At 35.6% G+C, this 18751-nt stretch overlaps 1 protein-coding gene and 1 long non-coding RNA gene across 3 annotated transcripts; one reads left to right on the plus strand and one right to left on the minus strand.

Moving 5' to 3' along the window:
- The first annotated feature begins 855 nt into the window (after positions 1–855).
- Positions 856–9160, plus strand: LOC135684180 (G protein-coupled receptor 161B-like). Its single transcript, XM_065199621.2, has 2 exons — positions 856–1289; positions 7371–9160. The coding sequence occupies exon 2, from the start codon at positions 7382–7384 to the stop codon at positions 8396–8398; it is 1017 nt and encodes a 338-aa protein (XP_065055693.1). The 5' UTR covers positions 856–1289; positions 7371–7381; the 3' UTR covers positions 8399–9160.
- A 1884-nt stretch (positions 9161–11044) lies between these two features.
- On the minus strand, positions 11045–17300 carry LOC148957162 (uncharacterized). 2 transcript variants are annotated; one of them, XR_016145268.1, is made up of 2 exons: positions 17115–17300; positions 11045–11266 (listed from the first exon to the last, which is right to left on the minus strand). It is a non-coding gene; the product is annotated as an uncharacterized LOC148957162 (long non-coding RNA). The 2 variants fall into 2 exon arrangements; XR_016145269.1 differs by lacking the exon at positions 17115–17300 and adding an exon at positions 13400–13641.
- Between the last annotated feature and the right edge of the window lie 1451 nt (positions 17301–18751).

Raw genomic sequence — 18751 nt, forward strand, 5'->3', positions numbered from 1 at the left:
TTAATATAATGCAAACAAACGAGACGAAGAAGAATATGTAAAATTTTTCTAATCCGTGGGGTATAATAAAAATATTCATACTCATTAAAATTTTAATACTTTAAAAACAATAAATACTAAGCAGATAGCAATGCTCCTACTCTGTTTATAATGTTCATAATTTTTTCTGAAAAAAACCTTTTTCTCACTCAATCTATACAAATCCGCATAAGAAATCTCTGCCACGTCCTTTAGAGAAACCATTGCCACTTCTTATTAATCCACTCAAAGTTTTTCTCAAATTGTCCTTTTTTTCTTTGACATGACCATTTCATACCAAAGGGCAATCTTATGACGATAAGAACTGTTTTTTGAAATTTCATTTTTCTTGAAATATTTGTTGTTGATTATTGATTTTTCCTAATGTTTTGATTTACAATGAAGCAAAGCTAAATGCGACAATTTTGTCTGTAGCATAGTGCAGCGAGGGCAATTGGAAAAATCACCCCTCTCACTAACAGCAGCATCGCAAAGAGGGAACTTCTTTGACCGATATGGAATCCCAGCTAGTAAACAATGAAGAGATATGTTTTTGCCCAAATCAATTGGTAAACCTCTTGCACCATTCTCATACATTCAAATTGACCGTTCAACGAAAACTACTTTGTTTCTTATGTGAATTTGATCTCTAGCGATATGTAAAGGATTCGCAAAAAAAATTGTCATTTTAAGGATGAAAAAAGTTTAAACAAGAATATGTTGAGCTTTTTGTGCCAAAACAGCTTGCTAGGTGCTGATTTACCTCAAAAAACTCTTGCAATCTTGTGTATTTTTACTCATTGTTACATAAATTTAAAAAGCTTTCAAGTTCAACAGTAGATTTCTCGCTTGCATCTCATACTCTTGAGAATAAAAATTCGGGATGAATTTTTTAACATGCGTATAGTTCGAGTTCTGAAGTAATCTTGCGTGGTAGTTGTTTTTAAGCCTCTTTAAAACAGAATCAAGTTTTCAGACAATCCGCTAGAAATTTAGAACTTTCAATTTTTGCAGTAAAAGTCAAGTCGTATTGAGGTTTTCTTCTCCGGACACCGGTTTCTAGAGCATATGGAATATTGAGCATCAATTACTTGTGCAGGTGTCAATGCTCATACGTTGATGTGTCTTATATAAAAGGAGCGACAGAGAGAAAAGTCACTTGAGCAGTAAGGCGATATATGTGCGGTAAATCAATTGATGAAGAAATTTCAAAGGCACTCCGGCAGCAGCAGCTTTCTTTTGTTGTACATTGAATTTCCGTACCCAGAAAGGTGAGCTAGACATTCATGTTTCTACTTAATACTAAAGATAAGCCTCTTAAAAACATTTCTGTCACAATTTTTTGTGCAAACATCTGTAATTGACTTTTTAAAAATAAATTGCATTTGAGATACGTATTTCTGGCTCTTTGTTTGCATTCAGTACTTTTTTAACAGTGATTTTTACTGTTTTACAGTGACACGATCTTAAATTTAAAATTCACTGCCAGAAAAAATCTTGCGCATCCGTGACACGAATCCTTTTATCATTTACTGTGACCCAGCAGATACAAAGCTCCGCGGAAAGCCAAGTCAGTTATGCTAGGAGCTATCCGTTTCCACAACAAAAAGCACTATATTTTACAAAGCATTTTACATTTGCATTGAAAAAACTTGATGTTTTATCTACCTACTTTTCAATCAATTGAAAAACTGTTGTTATCAATCGGTGCGTACATCAGGCTAAAAATTAGTTTAAAAAAGATAAAAAGCACGGCGTATTTGCAAATATTAAATGCTTTTTGGCCATAGATCAACTTTTACTCAAGATTCCAGAGAACCTGGACAAAATTTTTGCATCGTTACGTCGGCACATAGCGGCTTCGATTATGCACTCCTTTACTTGGCAGCTTTGCTTCGCTTCTTCGTTGACTCATCCATTGCGTCGAGTTGTCGTTGAATTCAGTGCGTTGGGTCGTCGACCCTTTCAGTGCGTCGTGTCGTCGTGTCGCCGTTGCATTCAGTGTGTTGGGTCCTCGTTGCATTCAGTGTGTTGGGTCGTCGACTCTTTCAGTGCGTCCAGTCAACATTTTATTCACTGCGTCATGTCCTCGTCACATTCGTTGCGCTGGGTCGACGACTCTTTCAGTGCGTCGAATCTTCCTCCTCATTTTGAACACCCTTCCGTGATTTCCTTGCCCTAATATGCATGCTATGTTATCATGCCATTTTGCCACCAAGTCTTCTGTCGCAAGATTTAGGCACGTTTAAGAGGGAGGGTGCCAAGTATTATTCAATGAAACTTTTCAAAAGATCTATGTTATAAATGTTAAAATCACCTGAAACCGCCTGAGACCTCCTGAAACCGCCTGAAATCACCTGAAACCGCCTGGAATCACCTGAAACCGCCTGAAATCACCTGAAACCGCTTGAAATTACCTGACACCGCCTGAAACCACCTGGTGGCTGCGCGAAGCGATCGCTGAGATTCGCTTTAATAGAGATTGGCCTTAATGTTATAGGTATCATTCGTAATCTTATTCAATCCGTGCTTTGTAGTGGTGATAACAAAAACTAAGAGGCTTTAATACATTAATTCTTGTTGGTGAGCTCGATCTGTTAAGAAGGAACGACTTTCTCAACAATGGATCACGTTGCTCAGATCTCAATTATTCAATACTTTTCAGCGTTGAATTAGTTTTGTATAGCAGCATATAGAATTTACCCAACCTAAGAAAAATGTGTTTTCCTGACATGTTTTTCTTCCCCATTGGACATGGCATGAATAGTAAAAGAAAGATGCTTTATTTATCATTAAAATAAAGGTTTTGTTGTTAGTTAAACAAACTTGGCTATTATAAGATTTGAAAAAAAATGTTTCTTTTTTACTTTGTACTTCATTTTCTATTTTTGAATATTCCAAGTATCCCGGAGAAATGTTTGGACCTTGCGAAGATGCTAAGATTTATATTTTTTCCCCGAAAACGCTATTTCCTTTTGCCTATTTCCAATTATTTATTTCCCATTGACTCGAGCGTGACAATAACATAGTGTGAATTTGCGAAAATAGCACGTGATTTTTGGACGGTTCATAGATGAAACAAATATTTTGTTGCCTAACCTAGCCTGCGAAACTTCTTGTCATGACAATTGAACAGAAGGAGCGTAGTAGAGTCATTTACATTTTGACTACAATGTATGCATTCATTTAGGTCTTTGAGTGAGAAATGTGCGTTAATCCGCTCCAGCTCCAGCTTGTTCCAAGCCAGTTCTATTATCGGGTCTGACTGAATATGTAAACAGTAAACGTATCTAGAGAAATTGCATTCTCAACGTGTGTTTTCTTCATTCTCAACTAATTGCATGGATTACGTCAAGATCGTTTTAATTTTTTATGTGACCCGAAAAGCACTAGAGCCACACTTCCCACTGGGCCACTGAGGATATGGATGATTTCATCTGACATAGCACCCTAACTTCACAAAGGAAGAGAGGGATACTCTTCTCAACCTAATACATCTATCAAGCAATTTAAAATTATCAAAGCCTTTGCTAAAAACTTTATTCAATATACAGTCTCTTAAATTACCGCTTATGTTTTGAAAGGAATTGCAGAAGCAGAATTTTTACAATCAGTTAAAGAGCATGAAATTGTCCAATCTTCTAGCAGATCAAGTGAAAAGATATTGAAACAGATTCTAAAATGTTTGTTCAAAAAGCACAAAAAGCTGAAGCACAAAAAGCTACTGTTCCAAGGTCATGGCTTCATCGATGGGGCTTTTCACTATAAACTACTTCAGCATTAATGTCAATGTACCTTCCTTTTTTCTTAGTAATACTGGGCCAAGACGTGATGAAAATAGCAGTTATTGAACTCAATTTAATAAGTTGATCAAGCCGCCTTGTTATTACTAATGTTGCATACTTATCAATAAAAAATTCAGCAAGAAAATCCGATATGTTATATTAACAGTAATAAATGTATTTGTTCGACTCAATAATTGACTTTTTTGTAGTAGCTACAGATGCAACATTTTCAGCATTCAATTAATTTTTTAATTACTCGTGAAATTTCTTCTATCTAATTTTTCAAAAATAAGATCGGACTTACACACTTTTTGATAGGGAGGCCCCGTCTTCGCTTTGGCCCGGGGGCCCAAAGAAGTTAGTGTAAGTCACAAGCTTCATTATGAAAAAAGGTCAAAATAAGATCGTCAAAAAATTTGAACCAATTTGAAAGTTTGTGATTCTTGTGTGATGTTTTAGCTATTGCAATATGTTGCAAAAATTTCCCAGGGGAATGCTGATTATGGACCACGCTTAGGCTCGCATAACTACACGTAAAGCTATCTCGTCATGAACACGATTGCTAAGTTATCAACATTATGTGAAACATAACGCTCATTCATCCATATAACAGACCTTAAACTCGGGTGCTCAAAAGTTAACCAGGAGCTACACGGTGAGACCGTATGCCGAATTCGATTAATCGAGACTCACACGACTCACTTTTTTGAATCTCCTTTGACTTACCTTTGACTTTTTGGGCCTAAGGTCTCTGTGGCCGGGAAAAATTTTCCAAGGCATTTTCCCGGTGAAGTGGGATTCTTGATCTCTGCTAGCTGGAGGAATAATCATTGACCTTCCATGTGCAGGTAATTTCCCACCTTGCCGGGAAATATTAAAGGCTGAAGCCTAGACCGGATTCGGAAGTGCTCAAGCATGATCTCGGCAATTAATAAAGGGGCCACATGATACCTGAACAGTGTTGGAGGGCCGATCCAACGATAACCTTTTTCTGCACAATATTCATTTACTCGTTAAAAGCAACAAATTATACTATATTTTAGCTGGTACTGGTTATCGTGATGTTATTCAAGTGGGGAATTACACCTACAAACGTACATGTTCTGATTTATCACACACTCACCCGGGCCGGACAAGAAGGTCTAAAGGACCGGATGTGGCCCGCGGGCCGTATGATGCCCAGGTCTATTCTAACGAGAACGTTTCTGGTATTCTATGTAGTAAAGCTTGCCATGGAAACCTTCCTCATATGAACAGGCTTTTGCTGGGGAGACGAGCGAGCGAAATTTTTCAATTGAGTGAAGCAACCCTCCGTCTCGGAGTCAGAGAGCATGCGTAATATCACATCGTTCCATGCGCATGTCCTTTGACTGAAGGACGGAGGGCTGCCTCACTCATTATAAAAGTTCATCTTGCATTTCTCCCCAACAAGCTTAAAGTTGCATTGATTTTATGAATTCGATTTGTTTTAGCAGCAAAAATACGGCTGAAATTCTAGATTGATATCAGAGATGAATAATTTCTTGACTGAACAAAACATGAACATAAACCGACTCTTTTCCGATCTCATTAAATAGCGTATCTAAAAAAGGAGTGTTCTTATCGAGTTTGCTGCATCTTTCTTTTTATTTAAAAGTAGTCTGATACAACAGTAAATAAATAGCTAGCAGTTATTTATTAGAAACTTGGATTTAAATGTCAATATTGCACTTTAGAAAAATAGGCATTTGTACAATCTTTCTGAGTTGAAATGCTGATATCCTATTTTCATTCCATTTTGATGTCAACGTTATTTTCAATTTTAACCGAATCTTTGTCGTGATTCTCAATGTCTTTCGATGTATTAGAATTTCTTGAAGAATTAATTTTTTGCGAGTGACCTTTTCATTGTGACCTTTCAGCTGTGACTCCTTAGCTGTGACCTTTTAGCTGTGACCTTTTAGCTGTGATCTTTGAACTATGACCTTTTAGCTGTTTCCTCTGAAGTTGGTTACGCGATAAGACTATAGGTGTCAGTTTGTTTCATTTTTTGTTTGTTTTACAAGTATTTGGCCTATCCAACGACTTGGTTTATTGCTTCCTGTCATAGATTTTTCTCTCGATTTACTTTTGTATCATTACTTCGAATAACTTTCTGTTAATAGGAAGTTTGACGTAGTTTGTGCAGCTAGATATCTTGTTTTGATCACATGATGAAACTGAAATTTGGTGGACGCAGCTTTTTTCATGCAGTGTGGTGTTAAGCCGTAGTTAGGAAGTAATAGATAAAGTCCTTTTCTCCACTTCTTTCCTTTGTTCCCCGACGATTGTAGCAGTTTCTTAAGCAGTCGGCTGAAGAGTTCTACTGCGTCATTTCTCTTGGCTATAATAGATTATGACGCTCCAAATCACTTCCCCGTGCTTTCTTAGCTTATTTCTGTTATGTTGAAACAAGAATCTGCAAGTATGATGCATTATGCATTGAATTTACCGGAATTTATACACAGTAAAATCAGATTTCTTTGGATCAATGCACCTACTTATCTATTAGGATCAGTTTGATAGATTCCCTTTTATAACCCTCCAAGGTTTAAATCAAAATTTTGCTCCACAAAGATTAAACAATTTGAAGCTCTTCACTCAGAAAAATGAATTCTTCCAGGACATTTGACTCATTTGCCTGCGGAAAAAAATTTATTTGAACTCTTTATTTTCAATCATTGTTCTTTGTTCTCGTATTATTAAGTACTATTTCTATTTTTTAGAAAATTTGAACTAGCTTTTCACTTTATTGTAGAAAATGAACTTTAGTTTTGGAACTGTGAGTTTTTTTAAGATGGTTCCAGTAAAACAATCGATAGATCGGAGTGGCCACCTTGTATACGTATAAAATTAAATGGTGCATCTTAACCCGCTATACTGTGCTTCGTAAGTCATTCGGCAAAGTGTAAATTGTAGCCCTATACGATATGCAGCTGAACACCGATAGGTCGAGTCGACTACTGCTCAAGGCGATCCACCCCTATCTCAAACTTTTTCCTTTGTTTATATGTGATTTGTGTACATAAATTGTCAAGGATAAGTCGAACTCCTGATAAGTCGAATACCTCGATCAAAAATCGATTTCTCAAGAGTTTCACTTTACTGTGTTTTCAATAATACCCGTTTACAACGGTGCCGCTTGCTCAAAAATCATGAGAATTTCACCAGACTGTCGGCAAAGTCTTTTAGTCTACAGATAAAGAATTCTGTCTTTTCTTGCAATCCATAATTATTTACAGGCTTTGGGCCGCTCAATAATTACGTCAAGCTGAAATTGCCTTTTCTGACCCACCCATCCCGCATCACCATGCTCTGTCATGAATCTCATTCCTCTTTCATATGTTTTGTGAACTACGGTCAGTACAACAAAAACAAAGAAAATGGCGTTTAAAAAACAGCCCAGCATGTATAACATTATGTATAACATTTGTGGCACGTTTGACAGTCTGGTACGGTATTCGATATTCAGATCTGCATGTAGATCCAATTGTTATATATATATATATATATAATTATCTTCATCATCTGATTATCATTTTTCATCAGATATTGCTGAAATGAACGTGACGCTGAGCTCTGGCATCAATTCAACGAACAACCAAACTTCTCTTGGTCAATGCAATGGATGGAAAACAGTGAAATTCGACAGAACTACAAGCGTTGTTATAACGATTATAGCAACATGCCTACTTAACTGTATATTTGCATTATTTGCTATTGCAAGCAATTCACTGTCCCTTGTGGCTCTGTACCGCAAGACCTCCTCGAGAACGCCAGCAAACCTAATCATCACAAGCATGTCAATCTCTGATTTCCTTGTTGGACTCTTGGTGCAAACAATTTATGTCATTCTTCGGTTGCAAGAGCTCGGAAACATACACCTGTGTCTTTTGAAGAGATTCTTTGCGTTTGTTGGTTATTTTTGCAGTGGAGTTTCCATGCTCACCATACTTTCTTTCAGCCTTGACAGGTATTTTGCAGTTTGTTTCCCATACCGATACATTGCCGATACAATCCATGTAAAGTATGCAGCTTGGGTAATTTTTTACTGGATTTCTTGGTTGGCATACACTCTACTTCCTTTTGCTGGTGTCATCAGCCCAAAAAGGTTCCATTTCTCCTTATCAATCGTCATGTGCTTGTCAATTTCTATTTCAGTTATATGCTACCTAAAAATATATACGGTCATACGACGCCACCAACGTAAGATTTGTGCGAGTATTCCTGCACCAATCATCGAGCCAAGTGACACTCAAAATGTCAGAAAAAAAAAGTGTGACCTAATGTGGTTGAAGTTGCAGCGTCGAAAGTCTTTTACAACACTGGTCATTGTTTGTACCTTTGTTGCCTGCTTCATTCCAAAGATAATTACGCTCGTGGCAAACTTGCTTCTTGGGGACACTCTTGATGTGCTTTACGTTAGTGGAAAATGGTCAGACACTGTAATATTCATAAATAGCTCCCTAAATCCAATAATATACGTTATAAGGTTGGAAGAAATACGTCAAGAGATCATTGCTATCTTAAAAAATATGAGAAGTAAAATTCTCAGACCTGCAGACTGCTTTCATTAAAGAAGATTCGTGGCCATTGTTCATTCCCTATTCTTTCTGCTGACAATGTTCTTCTTCAATTGAAAGCATACTTGCAGTTGAGCGAATAGTCCTTAAAGACAGTAATTCCTCACCATGATTGTTTAGTTCTGACTGGAATGCCTCGCCTTAAAAAAGAGGGTTTTTCTTTGCCTTTTAAGCAACCGCGATTTGTTATTGTGGATGAGCACGACAAAATAATGCTAATTTCTAAATCATCGAGACTGACCTACACGTTTGAAACCAAAACAAACTGCACAGTAACTCGCTAAAGAAGAGTACACTATGCTGGTTCTTCATGCTGATTGCTTGCTTGTGCATTAAACCGACGATGCATGAATATCATTGCCATGAAAGGAGATTCTGAGGACAATGGGGGATAGACTGCCTTTAACCAGGGTGCAGTGACCCCTCTAGCCCCAGTGATTTTACATTTTTGAAAAATAATAGGCTATTATCTTTATGTTTTTATGACAAAAGCTTACCCCTCAGTTTATTTACTCTCGAAAAGACTTTATAGCAATTCGCAGATACTTGGATGTATGGTACGCACTATCTCTGTGGCATTGATAGTTTTTCTTACACCTGTTAAGCTGAAACTTGGCTGCAAAGAAGTGTTTTTGCCAATACAAAAGAGCTGTAGATCCTTGGAACAATTGTTTGCATCCTTTTAAGATATCAAACTGCAATACTAACTTGAAGCTTATTTCAACACTAGACCTATAATGTAAAAGCTTTTCATTGTTATCAACGCCATTGGTTTTAGATTTAATTGTTTTTTCTTACATCAATACTGTTAATTTGTTCTAGATATTTTGTCTTTAATTGCACCTTCTACATATTTTGCTATTCCAAACGCACTCCGAAAAATATTGTTAAAAATCATTCCCATTTTTTGATTGTCTAGCCAAATTGACACTTGTTCCAAAAAGGCACCCACGTACATTCAATTATGCAGGATGTAGCTTATTTCTTACTCAGTGAAGAAAATATCAACGTAAAAATTCCTTTAATTTCAAAAATTATCTCAAACAGAAGACATTACCACATTCATAATCAAATCAGGCCTTGTGGCTACATTCCTTCATAATGTGAGGCGATGATTGGTTGTTGGTGCATCGGCTTCGAAACCCTAGCTTTAAATATAACTTTATGCACTCAATTTACTAAGCCTTTTAAAATTCTAGGCCGGGAATTGGCAAGGAAAGTTTACTTTTCACCACCAGGTAGCCGATGCACAAAACATTCTTTAGATACCTAAAGTTGTTTGTTTTTGTTTCTATCTAGCATTCTAAGTTAGCTTTCAGGATACTGAGAATATACCATTCCCAATGAGCGTTGTTGTTAATAACTTTACATCAGAGTTTTCAAACCGAAGTTTTACGTGTGGAAGAATCATAATAAAAGTATAGAATCGATATTGATTATTAACCTTAACAGCAGTCATTGACGATAAACTAGCCTGCAACCCAGACTCCAAATTCTTTCATTTAGGGGTCTGGAACTCAAGCTACGGTAAACCTGAATTGCTGCACTAAAATCAGCTTCTGTCTTTTAGAGAACGTACACCCCTCCCCCCGAAACTTTTCTCATTAGATTCTGAAAAGAGGGGGAGACTAGTCTTCCTCCATTCCCCCTTGTGGCTCTGACACTGCTCGCACTGTCACCTAAGTTAGGAAAGGGGAAGAGAAACATAACAAATACCTAAGTCTATCTTAAAAAAACAAAAAGAACTATAAGAAGAATTTTGCGATGTAGATGAGCCGATAGAGTTATCAAGGATGCGAAGAAACAAGCTATGATTTTTATGAAAGGAGAAGGAGGGATGGGATAAAATAAAAGTGTGGGGATTGTGTAGAGTAAAGAATTTTTGCGACCATGACCACCCAACCAAAGTCTTTTCAAGCATTCATTGGTATGTTTCTTTCAATTTACTTTCTTCGTGTATAAGTTGATGGCCAAATGGTTTGTGACTTCCTAATGAACATGGTGCTGCTAGTAGGCGGAAGGAGGCCATTGTTTCTCCTTCTCAATCCCCTCAAAATGATTGGGGTCTATTCATTGCCGTCTTTGCGAGAACACCACCCAAATAATAGGAGAACACCACCCAAATCATAGGAAAACACTACTTTTTGTCCTGTAACTGAGAATGGCTAATTATTCTGAGGACCATCTTACCCTTTTCTGCCAAATTTCTTTTATATGGTAATCTGGAACAAATTTTAAAGAACATTTCAATCAGGCATGGTAAGCCCTACTCAAAGCACATAGAAACACATCTTAGACAAGGGAAAAACTTTCGTGCAAAAGCCAAAACTGATAAATTCTTACTTCTCTATTATTCCCAAAGGTATCAAAAGGAACAAATGGTTTAAGGAACTCAAATTCTACAACACCCTTTGTGAAGTTATCACCAAGGAAATTTCATTTGACTTGCATGCAAAAATGCATCTAGAGGCTCTTCATTTCAAACAGAGACCGTGTAATCCATACAGACCTGGTTGCATGTTTGAAATCTCAATGCATCCTACGCAAGCTCTCAAAATAAGAGAGGCTGCTTGCAGTCTAACAGTGCAGAGCAAGCCTGCCGTTCAGGCCAAACAGAGAGTTTTCAGAGAAACAAAGAAGTTTATGACGAACTCTTTTTGTGATTTACAAACTGAAGTAACTGACTATGCTTCATAAGGTGAGTCGACTAATAACAGTTCTAGAATAATTTCCACCCATTGTTTTGCAGTTCAATGATACAACTTTTCTTCATTTCTTTTTCCCCATGCACCGATTCAACGTTGCATAGCAAGCGGCAGCCACGTTGCTTCTGAAGCAAGAAGAAGCTTTCTGGAGGCAATCCTGAAAAAAATCCATATAAATCAAGCTATAACCAGATTATCAAAGAGTTCAGAAATAGAAAACCTTATACGTATGCACAAAGGCATGTTGCCCAGATGCTATTAGAATAGGCCATGTTCTCATTCTTTGAACATAAGAATGCAGAATGATAGCCAATGGAGGCATTAAGTCAACTTTTATTCCCTCACTTGTTTGAAAAGTCGAATCGAAAACATTTTTCAAAGGCAATATAGCTTTTCTTATCCCAATGAAGGTTGATGCAAACTTTATGTATAAAGGTGATACTAAAACTTCGGAAAACATAAAGCCATTGCTTTTTAAGTGTTTTTAAAGTCCAAAGTCAAATGATAATTGAAGATGCAAATTTAGAATGATTGATCAATTTTTTAGATATATAATTTAATTGTTAAACAACAAAACTGCGGTGGAGCAGTTTGAAAAATGAATCACTCTTTTTCAATGATGGCTAAAGAAGCAAACTAATGACGTCACTAAACCGAATCGGGAGTTAATTCACTCGGCGTAATTCCTTTGTAAATACTAATGACGCACTTGCATCAGGTTTGAATGGTTTATTTCTTCCCCGACACTTTTTTAACCAAACTAGGAAATAGAAATATATTTAAAATCAGTTAAGTTTCAGAAATAGAATCTGACGACTAACTGATTATCGACAGGCTATCCAGGGCGCTATTTACTTTTGAACGCGTTTTCATTGAATTCAATTTTACAATCAATGGCGGCAGTGCTCTGCATAAGAAAATAACAGTGCTTGATTTGCACAGCTTGGTAGCATCAATATGTTGTTTTCAAAGAGATTAGCATTGCTAAATAGAGTGTTGCATTGATTGTCTTGTTAACGAAATCGATTTGTTACGTAACTCTTTGAAAAGTTTGTTTAACTAGAAATGAAAAGTGCGTTGCATTTTGCTACACTATACTTGCAGTGAAATTGATGTTTCCAGAAAATAATCAAGATCAAAATAGTTTTTTTTGTACCTTTTGGGTTGGTTTGAAGTACTCCAAGGTTATAAGACAATAATGGCCTGTATTTAATCGAATCCAATCAAATTCTAATGAATTGCTTCCCAAATACATCGAGAATTCTGAACTCACTTTTTACAATAATTACCTTTTACTTATATTGTAAGTAGTTGGCTTTAGTTAGCTTAATACAAAGCTGGTTCTTGTTGCCAAATGCTAATTAATTGGATTGTATTGTTACTATGAATTATGTTCAAACCAATTTTTTAGAATTCATAAATTTATAGCTATCTATGTTTAAGTAAATTACCCTTTCCTTCCTTGAAAAATTTGAAATATTAAATGTTGGTTGTAAAAATAGAGCTAACCAATTTCACTTGAACCGAGAAATCATGAAGTTTATGATTGCCTTTGATTTGGGCATAGATTCGGATGCTCAAGATATGATACAAATCAACATCGATAATCATTGTTTAGAAAGAAGATCATCGGTTCATGAAATTGCACTCAAACCTTCCTTCATACCAGAAAGGGGTGTTCTAATTGCCTTTTGAAAGAAGATAAACTTCCTAGAATCTACAAAAGGAAGAAAACAGATCTGCGTTTCCCGAGAAAAATTGTTTGCTTACAAAACCTTTCGATTAGACATCAAACCAATTAATTATAACAAAATTGCTTTAGAGAAAAGTACGGTAAAAGTAATGACACATAAACTTACTAATTGAAGAAATGATTGATATGAAACGACCTCTCAACTTCTTATTAAAACATAGATAAATTACTATATACCAATGCACTTGAGTGGCTCGATGATAGTTTAAATGTGTTTTAGCAAAACCGTATAATATTTTTTTTTCAAAAAGCATTTCCTGCAACGATGGAAACAAAAAACTGTAATCTACAACCTCACTTTCCTGTGATCACTTATGCATCTCTTTGCTTCGTCTCTTGCTTAGTTCTCTTTATTAAAATCATATTATATACAGACTACTACGAGACTCGATAAGTCAATTAGGCTGTATATGACAAAGAGTTTTAATGGTTGGAGCTGAAATCAGACGAGTACATTGATGCCTGAAAATCGTATAAGCATGGCTGTCCTCTTGAAGGCAGCTCGTATTGCTTTCTTGATTAGAATTTTTACCCTACCTCATATTCTCGAGAAAAAAGAAATGTCTCTTCGTCAGCTTCCAAAGAATTTCGTGCGTCTTCTTTTTCCTCAAGTTTTTCTTTTCCCAAAGATCGACTGTTAGCAACACCAAGCACACATAGCAGTGCAAACATAAATGCCAGATAATATTTCAAAGTGTACATCCTCACTCAAATTTTGTGCCTTTGTCTCTTGAATCTTGCGCACTCTTTTAAGCGTTTGATAGCTAGTGTAGAAGTCATCTTTCTGTTTTTCCTTTTTATACTCTATGTATCTGTGGAATTTATTCTTGGCTAATACAAAAAAATGATTTTTTCTTTGTTGTCATAATGCTTTCAATAAAAAGCAAAGATGCAATATTTGACAAACAGCGACACTAGTTGAAAAGAGATTTATAACCTGCAAATTTAGAATCCAGAGACATTTGTCAAGAAAGAAATAAAGAAAATTTGATTCAAATGCTATTGTAACAGGAAGCAAAGGTTTTTCGTGTTTTTTTGCTCGTGAGCAAACAGAGCCATGGGCGTAATACAGCAGCAAATTTAATATTGAACATGTTGAGAAAAAGTTATTTTTAATATTTCGTAACTTTAATACTATTTGTGGTTTTCGTCTCTTTCTCAGAATATATATAGTGAAGTGACAAGCCAATCGAAACTTGAAAAATGAAGGTCTTAGCAAGTCTTTCAAATATGAAAATATGTAAAATAGCAAAGATCATTTCCTTTTAGACAGAAAGTGTAAGTAATAAGCCAATCGAAACTTGAAACTTAAAGGTCTTAGCAAGTCTTTTAAACATGAACATATGTAAAATAGCAAAGATAATTTCCATTTAGAGAAAGTGTAAGCAACCCTCATTTCTAAATATCTTTTAGGCAACGCAAGTTGTTCTATAAGATTTTCTTAGAAACCGATGACTATTAGATGTATAAAAACTATTATGGAAAATCAACTCTTACAAAAAAGGCTGTTTTGGTTTATTTCTGAATTAGCATTTCTAAAAGATTCAAGCAAACCGACACACCATATCTTTTCAACATATCAAAACTATGCTTTTAAGAAAAAAGCGTAGCAAACTAGAACATTTTTCTTGCATTTTGATTAACCTAGAGCCATGTTTAGAACTTAGCTAAGAAAGGAATCTTAGTTTTTATTGTTATCAAGTTTTTGCATACACACGATCTAAAAAAACAGTAAGCTGTAGTTAATAATATTTAAATGCCATTCGAGTTGGTTTCATAGTACTCTTCTTTTGATATCTTTTCAGCACCAGTCATTGTTTTGAATTCAATAGAATAAAAGCATAATAGGTCTTAACTTACGGGTCAAAATGACCCCATTTTCTTATTTAGAAATATTGACCCAAACAGTCAGCCAGGGTCGTCAGTAGATTTGCTTTTTGTATAAATTAATATTTCTAAGCAAATAACTTTCTCATGTATGACGCCAGTGCAATCTACAAAACATCACTTTTTGGTAAAGAACCAAAGCATTTAAAGGTCAGCAAAAAAGCAAAAATTTCCTTTTAAACTCTTTTGAGAAGTTTTTAGATCTAGGGACTTCATTCATAATGTGAACCCAAAAATTACATTCGCAAGACGCTACCAATTAAATACTTGCTAAGCTTTCTATTGTTATTCAAAATATGTCGTTTGAAATTGACTTCGATTTAAATTAACTCTTTTTAGAAGTTTTTAGATCTAGGGATTTCATTCATAATGTGAACCCAAAAATTACATTCGCAAGACGCTACCAATTAAATACTTGCTAAGCTTTCTATTGTTATTCAAAATATGTCGTTCGAAACTGACTTAGAAGTAAAATCCTTTCGTAAATAATATGATTGTAAAAATGCATGTGCTGCCAAAAATCTACTCTTGCTCAAATATTTTTGTTCAATATCACTGTACAAATCCACAGCACAAATTTTCAATCTATAATCCAGATGCACCTTTGCTAGTCAACATCTACAATTCTTCTGTGGATGTGCTTCTTTGAATTCACTATCTTTAACAAATGTATGTTTTAGTTTGTTGCAACAGCACAAAAGAAATTATACTCGTAAACTTTTTTTTTGCTGAATAAAATAGTTTGAACTTTATATTAGTTTCAAATATATGCGATTCCTGCATTTTAGGAAAGAATGAATTTCTTGTATCATTGCCAAAAATCTTGCTTCTTTTCTCCTTCACTGTCTCCACCCTCAGTTAGTCCCCTTGAAACAAAAACCTTAATCCTCTTAAGTGTCTTTATACATGCCAAATATTTTAGATCTGGATAGAAAGGATAAAAGAGTTCTTCAAAATCTTTATTTGGAGTAAAGATCATACATGAGAATAGTTAGTGACATAAATACCAGATTAAATTGAGGCATTTGACAGATTTATGTACTCAGCTTCGATATTTTGAACCTGTGCTGGTAATTTTTTCGACACATACAGACATTAAAAGAATAAAAAGATTGTAGACATCGTAATTTATCAGAAAAAGATTCTTCTCTCTCTTGGCAGCATGATACCTAAAGATGCAGCTATAAGCAAAAAATTAGAAAGCAGATTGGAATTGCAAACATTGCGCTTTGAAAATATAGAAGAAACAAAGCTGCCAAGGTGATCAAGAAAGAAATTATCAGTTATAGTTGCTATATGTTTTCCCATCCTCCCACATTGCAGCGAACGCTGAACAGTATCCCTACGCATAAAAAGCGCATTAAAGCAACGGAGATGTGATTTTTTAAAAGAATGTTGAGAATATCATCGAATAAAAAGAAGGAAAAACAACGGTAACAGAACATGGTCTTGTACAAGCTATTTGAAAAGGCACTTAGTACTTTTGGTACATGTGATGAAAAAAATATGTCAAGAATATCTTATTGTGACAAAGAAGATGAAAATAAAATGAAATGAGGGTTTCCCAAGACTAACAGACATTGATCGAGTTAGTTAATAAATGAAAAAACGTGTCGATGCGAAAACAGTGTTAAAAACAACAAATGGCCTAAAATGATAGAAACTCGTCGTCGACAACGCTCTTGTTGCACACGACACCTCAAAGAGTAAGAATACGCTCATCGTGTGTTGATGACCCAAAAAGATTACAAAACAATAAAAAAATGCAAAATGATGGAAACTCTTTGTATATTCTACATACTACCATAAAGCAACATACTGCTGTTAAGAATTCCTCTAGCATGAAAGACCTTGACGACACATTCACTTTCTATATACTTAGAATAGAAAGAATGACAATGACGCACAAAAGTACATTACATAGGTTTGGATGAACTCCGCATTCTCACACTTCTTATTACGAAACCTTTTGATGAAAACTGGAGATTTTATCGCTATTAATTCTATCCTAAACTTAAAAATAACTTAAAAGCAAGGCTACTTTGAAAAAATTGTAACTGGAGACGCAATTAATTTCATCCTTAGTTAGAACTTTGATACTTTGGAAATCTGAATGGAAAATGAATAGCAGAGCCAAAAGCCTTCACCAATAGTGAATACAATGCTGCTAGAAACCTTTTTATCGAACGTTTTTACAATATGGCCGTTCAAGGAAGCTGGAAAGTGAGGTGAACTAAAAATAGTGTTAAAAATCATTTTCTGGAAAATCTATGTGAATCGACACAAAGCTGTTATATTTTCTTCATATGGTCTTGCCTAGGCCTATCTTCCAAATTTTGGGAGTGGATCAAACTTTGGTTCATACCTTGTAACTAGACGCAGATGGATTGGTATCCTCCGCCAGATTCTCTCTAATGATCTCATCCTCCAGTTCTCGAAGAACGCCACCTCTAGCTGCACATAGAAGAAGCAAAAAACTCACCAACAGAAGAAAACGCTTCATCGCGACAAGATGCATCATCATCAACAAGCTACCGAAGAGATTCAAGCGAGCATATGCGAGACTTATATTCATCAAGAGAAAGGCAGGGGACAATTCAATGTCAGAATTTATAAAGATCTTGTCATTTCTTCAAAATTTTAGATGCTTTTTGTGCTTTTGCTGTTGTGACACAAAGTTATTTGCTTGTATTCTATCAAAAGTATTCTATACAGTAGAATTCAAGTTCAGATTCTGTTTTTGGGGTCATGTTAATGCAAAAATCTTTTGTAGAAACTAGCGAAGAATTTGCAAACGAAAAAAACACTATCAAGCCTTCACTATCAACACAAACTTCAGAAGCGAAAACCTTTTTTACTTTCAATAATTTCTGATCATGGTAAAGAGAAGCTTATTTGTCGTTTGTCGACAATCATACTGTTTCTTTTGTTACTTAGGACGTGTACAGATGACAGGGTCAAAATTTCGTAATTGCACTTAAGGTCATTTTATATTTATATTATAAGGTCAAAATATTTTCAGGAGCATACAAGGTCAAGGAAAAGCCTTGTCATCAAAAACAGCGGCGGAAAGTGTCAACTTTACTTTACTTAGAGCCATCTACTTCACTTTGTTCCCAATTCGATCCTTCACGGACTATGCCTTTCTATAAATGACGAAAGTAACTAGCGGGCCTAGTTTTTGATGTGAGTTTGTTTGATGCTGAAATTGCTAAAAGTTTTTGTGAGCGCCACAATTTTGCACACGAGACGCGATACTTTTTCGAAATGATATGTTAGCCATTTGGCGAATTTGTTAGTGAACGAGTGGCATAAGATTCATGCCCTTGTTTCTAACGAGTTAAATGTGCGTAAGAATTTGAAAACATGGATGGACATTCCACAGCGTGCCAGTCGGTCAAGACCCAATAAAAGCTGTTTCTATCAACAAATCTCTTTTTCATGATGGTATAGATACGAGGAAAGCCTTTTTATCGCCATCATAGAGTACCCAATGTTTTACAAAATAGTGAGTGCCTACAACCATGAATAATGTAGGCACATATATTACTTAGGCGTTTCTGGTGACAGTGATGGAGAACATTTTGCAAAGGGGATTGTTACAAAGCAGCATTTTGAATTAGACCTGTTAAACATGGGCAGAATCAGTAAGCAACACGGAAATATTATGTCTTGTCTTGTCAGCTAAGCAACTTCCATATTTTCCTTAATCATGCGCCAGTCAAGTCATTGGTCACGTACTTACTTTGGATCAATGGCAAAAGGGTATGAACTAGGGAATTGAGGGATTAAGATTGTCTTGCTTTCCCGTAATTAGTTCTATTCGCTGCTGTCTTTTTTGAGAACAAACAATCATTCTCTGATTTCCACCATCGTATGATAATTTTTCTGGCTGATCTTTGCGGTTCCGGATTGGTCTTTACGTATGACTACTTCTCAGTACTTTTATCTATGCTATTTCCTTTTGGAATTTTTGTGATAAAAGGGACATTTACAACAAAC

This window comes from Rhopilema esculentum, unplaced genomic scaffold (genome assembly GCF_057945365.1).
Source record: "Rhopilema esculentum isolate cy_ngs unplaced genomic scaffold, ASM5794536v1 HiC_scaffold_37, whole genome shotgun sequence".
In the NCBI taxonomy this organism is placed as follows: Eukaryota; Metazoa; Cnidaria; class Scyphozoa; order Rhizostomeae; family Rhizostomatidae; genus Rhopilema; species Rhopilema esculentum.

Bases quoted from the DNA above. Each gene is read 5' to 3' on its own strand.
- LOC135684180 (XM_065199621.2), top strand. From the start codon at position 7,382: ATGAACGTGACGCTGAGCTCTGGCATCAATTCAACGAACAACCAAACT.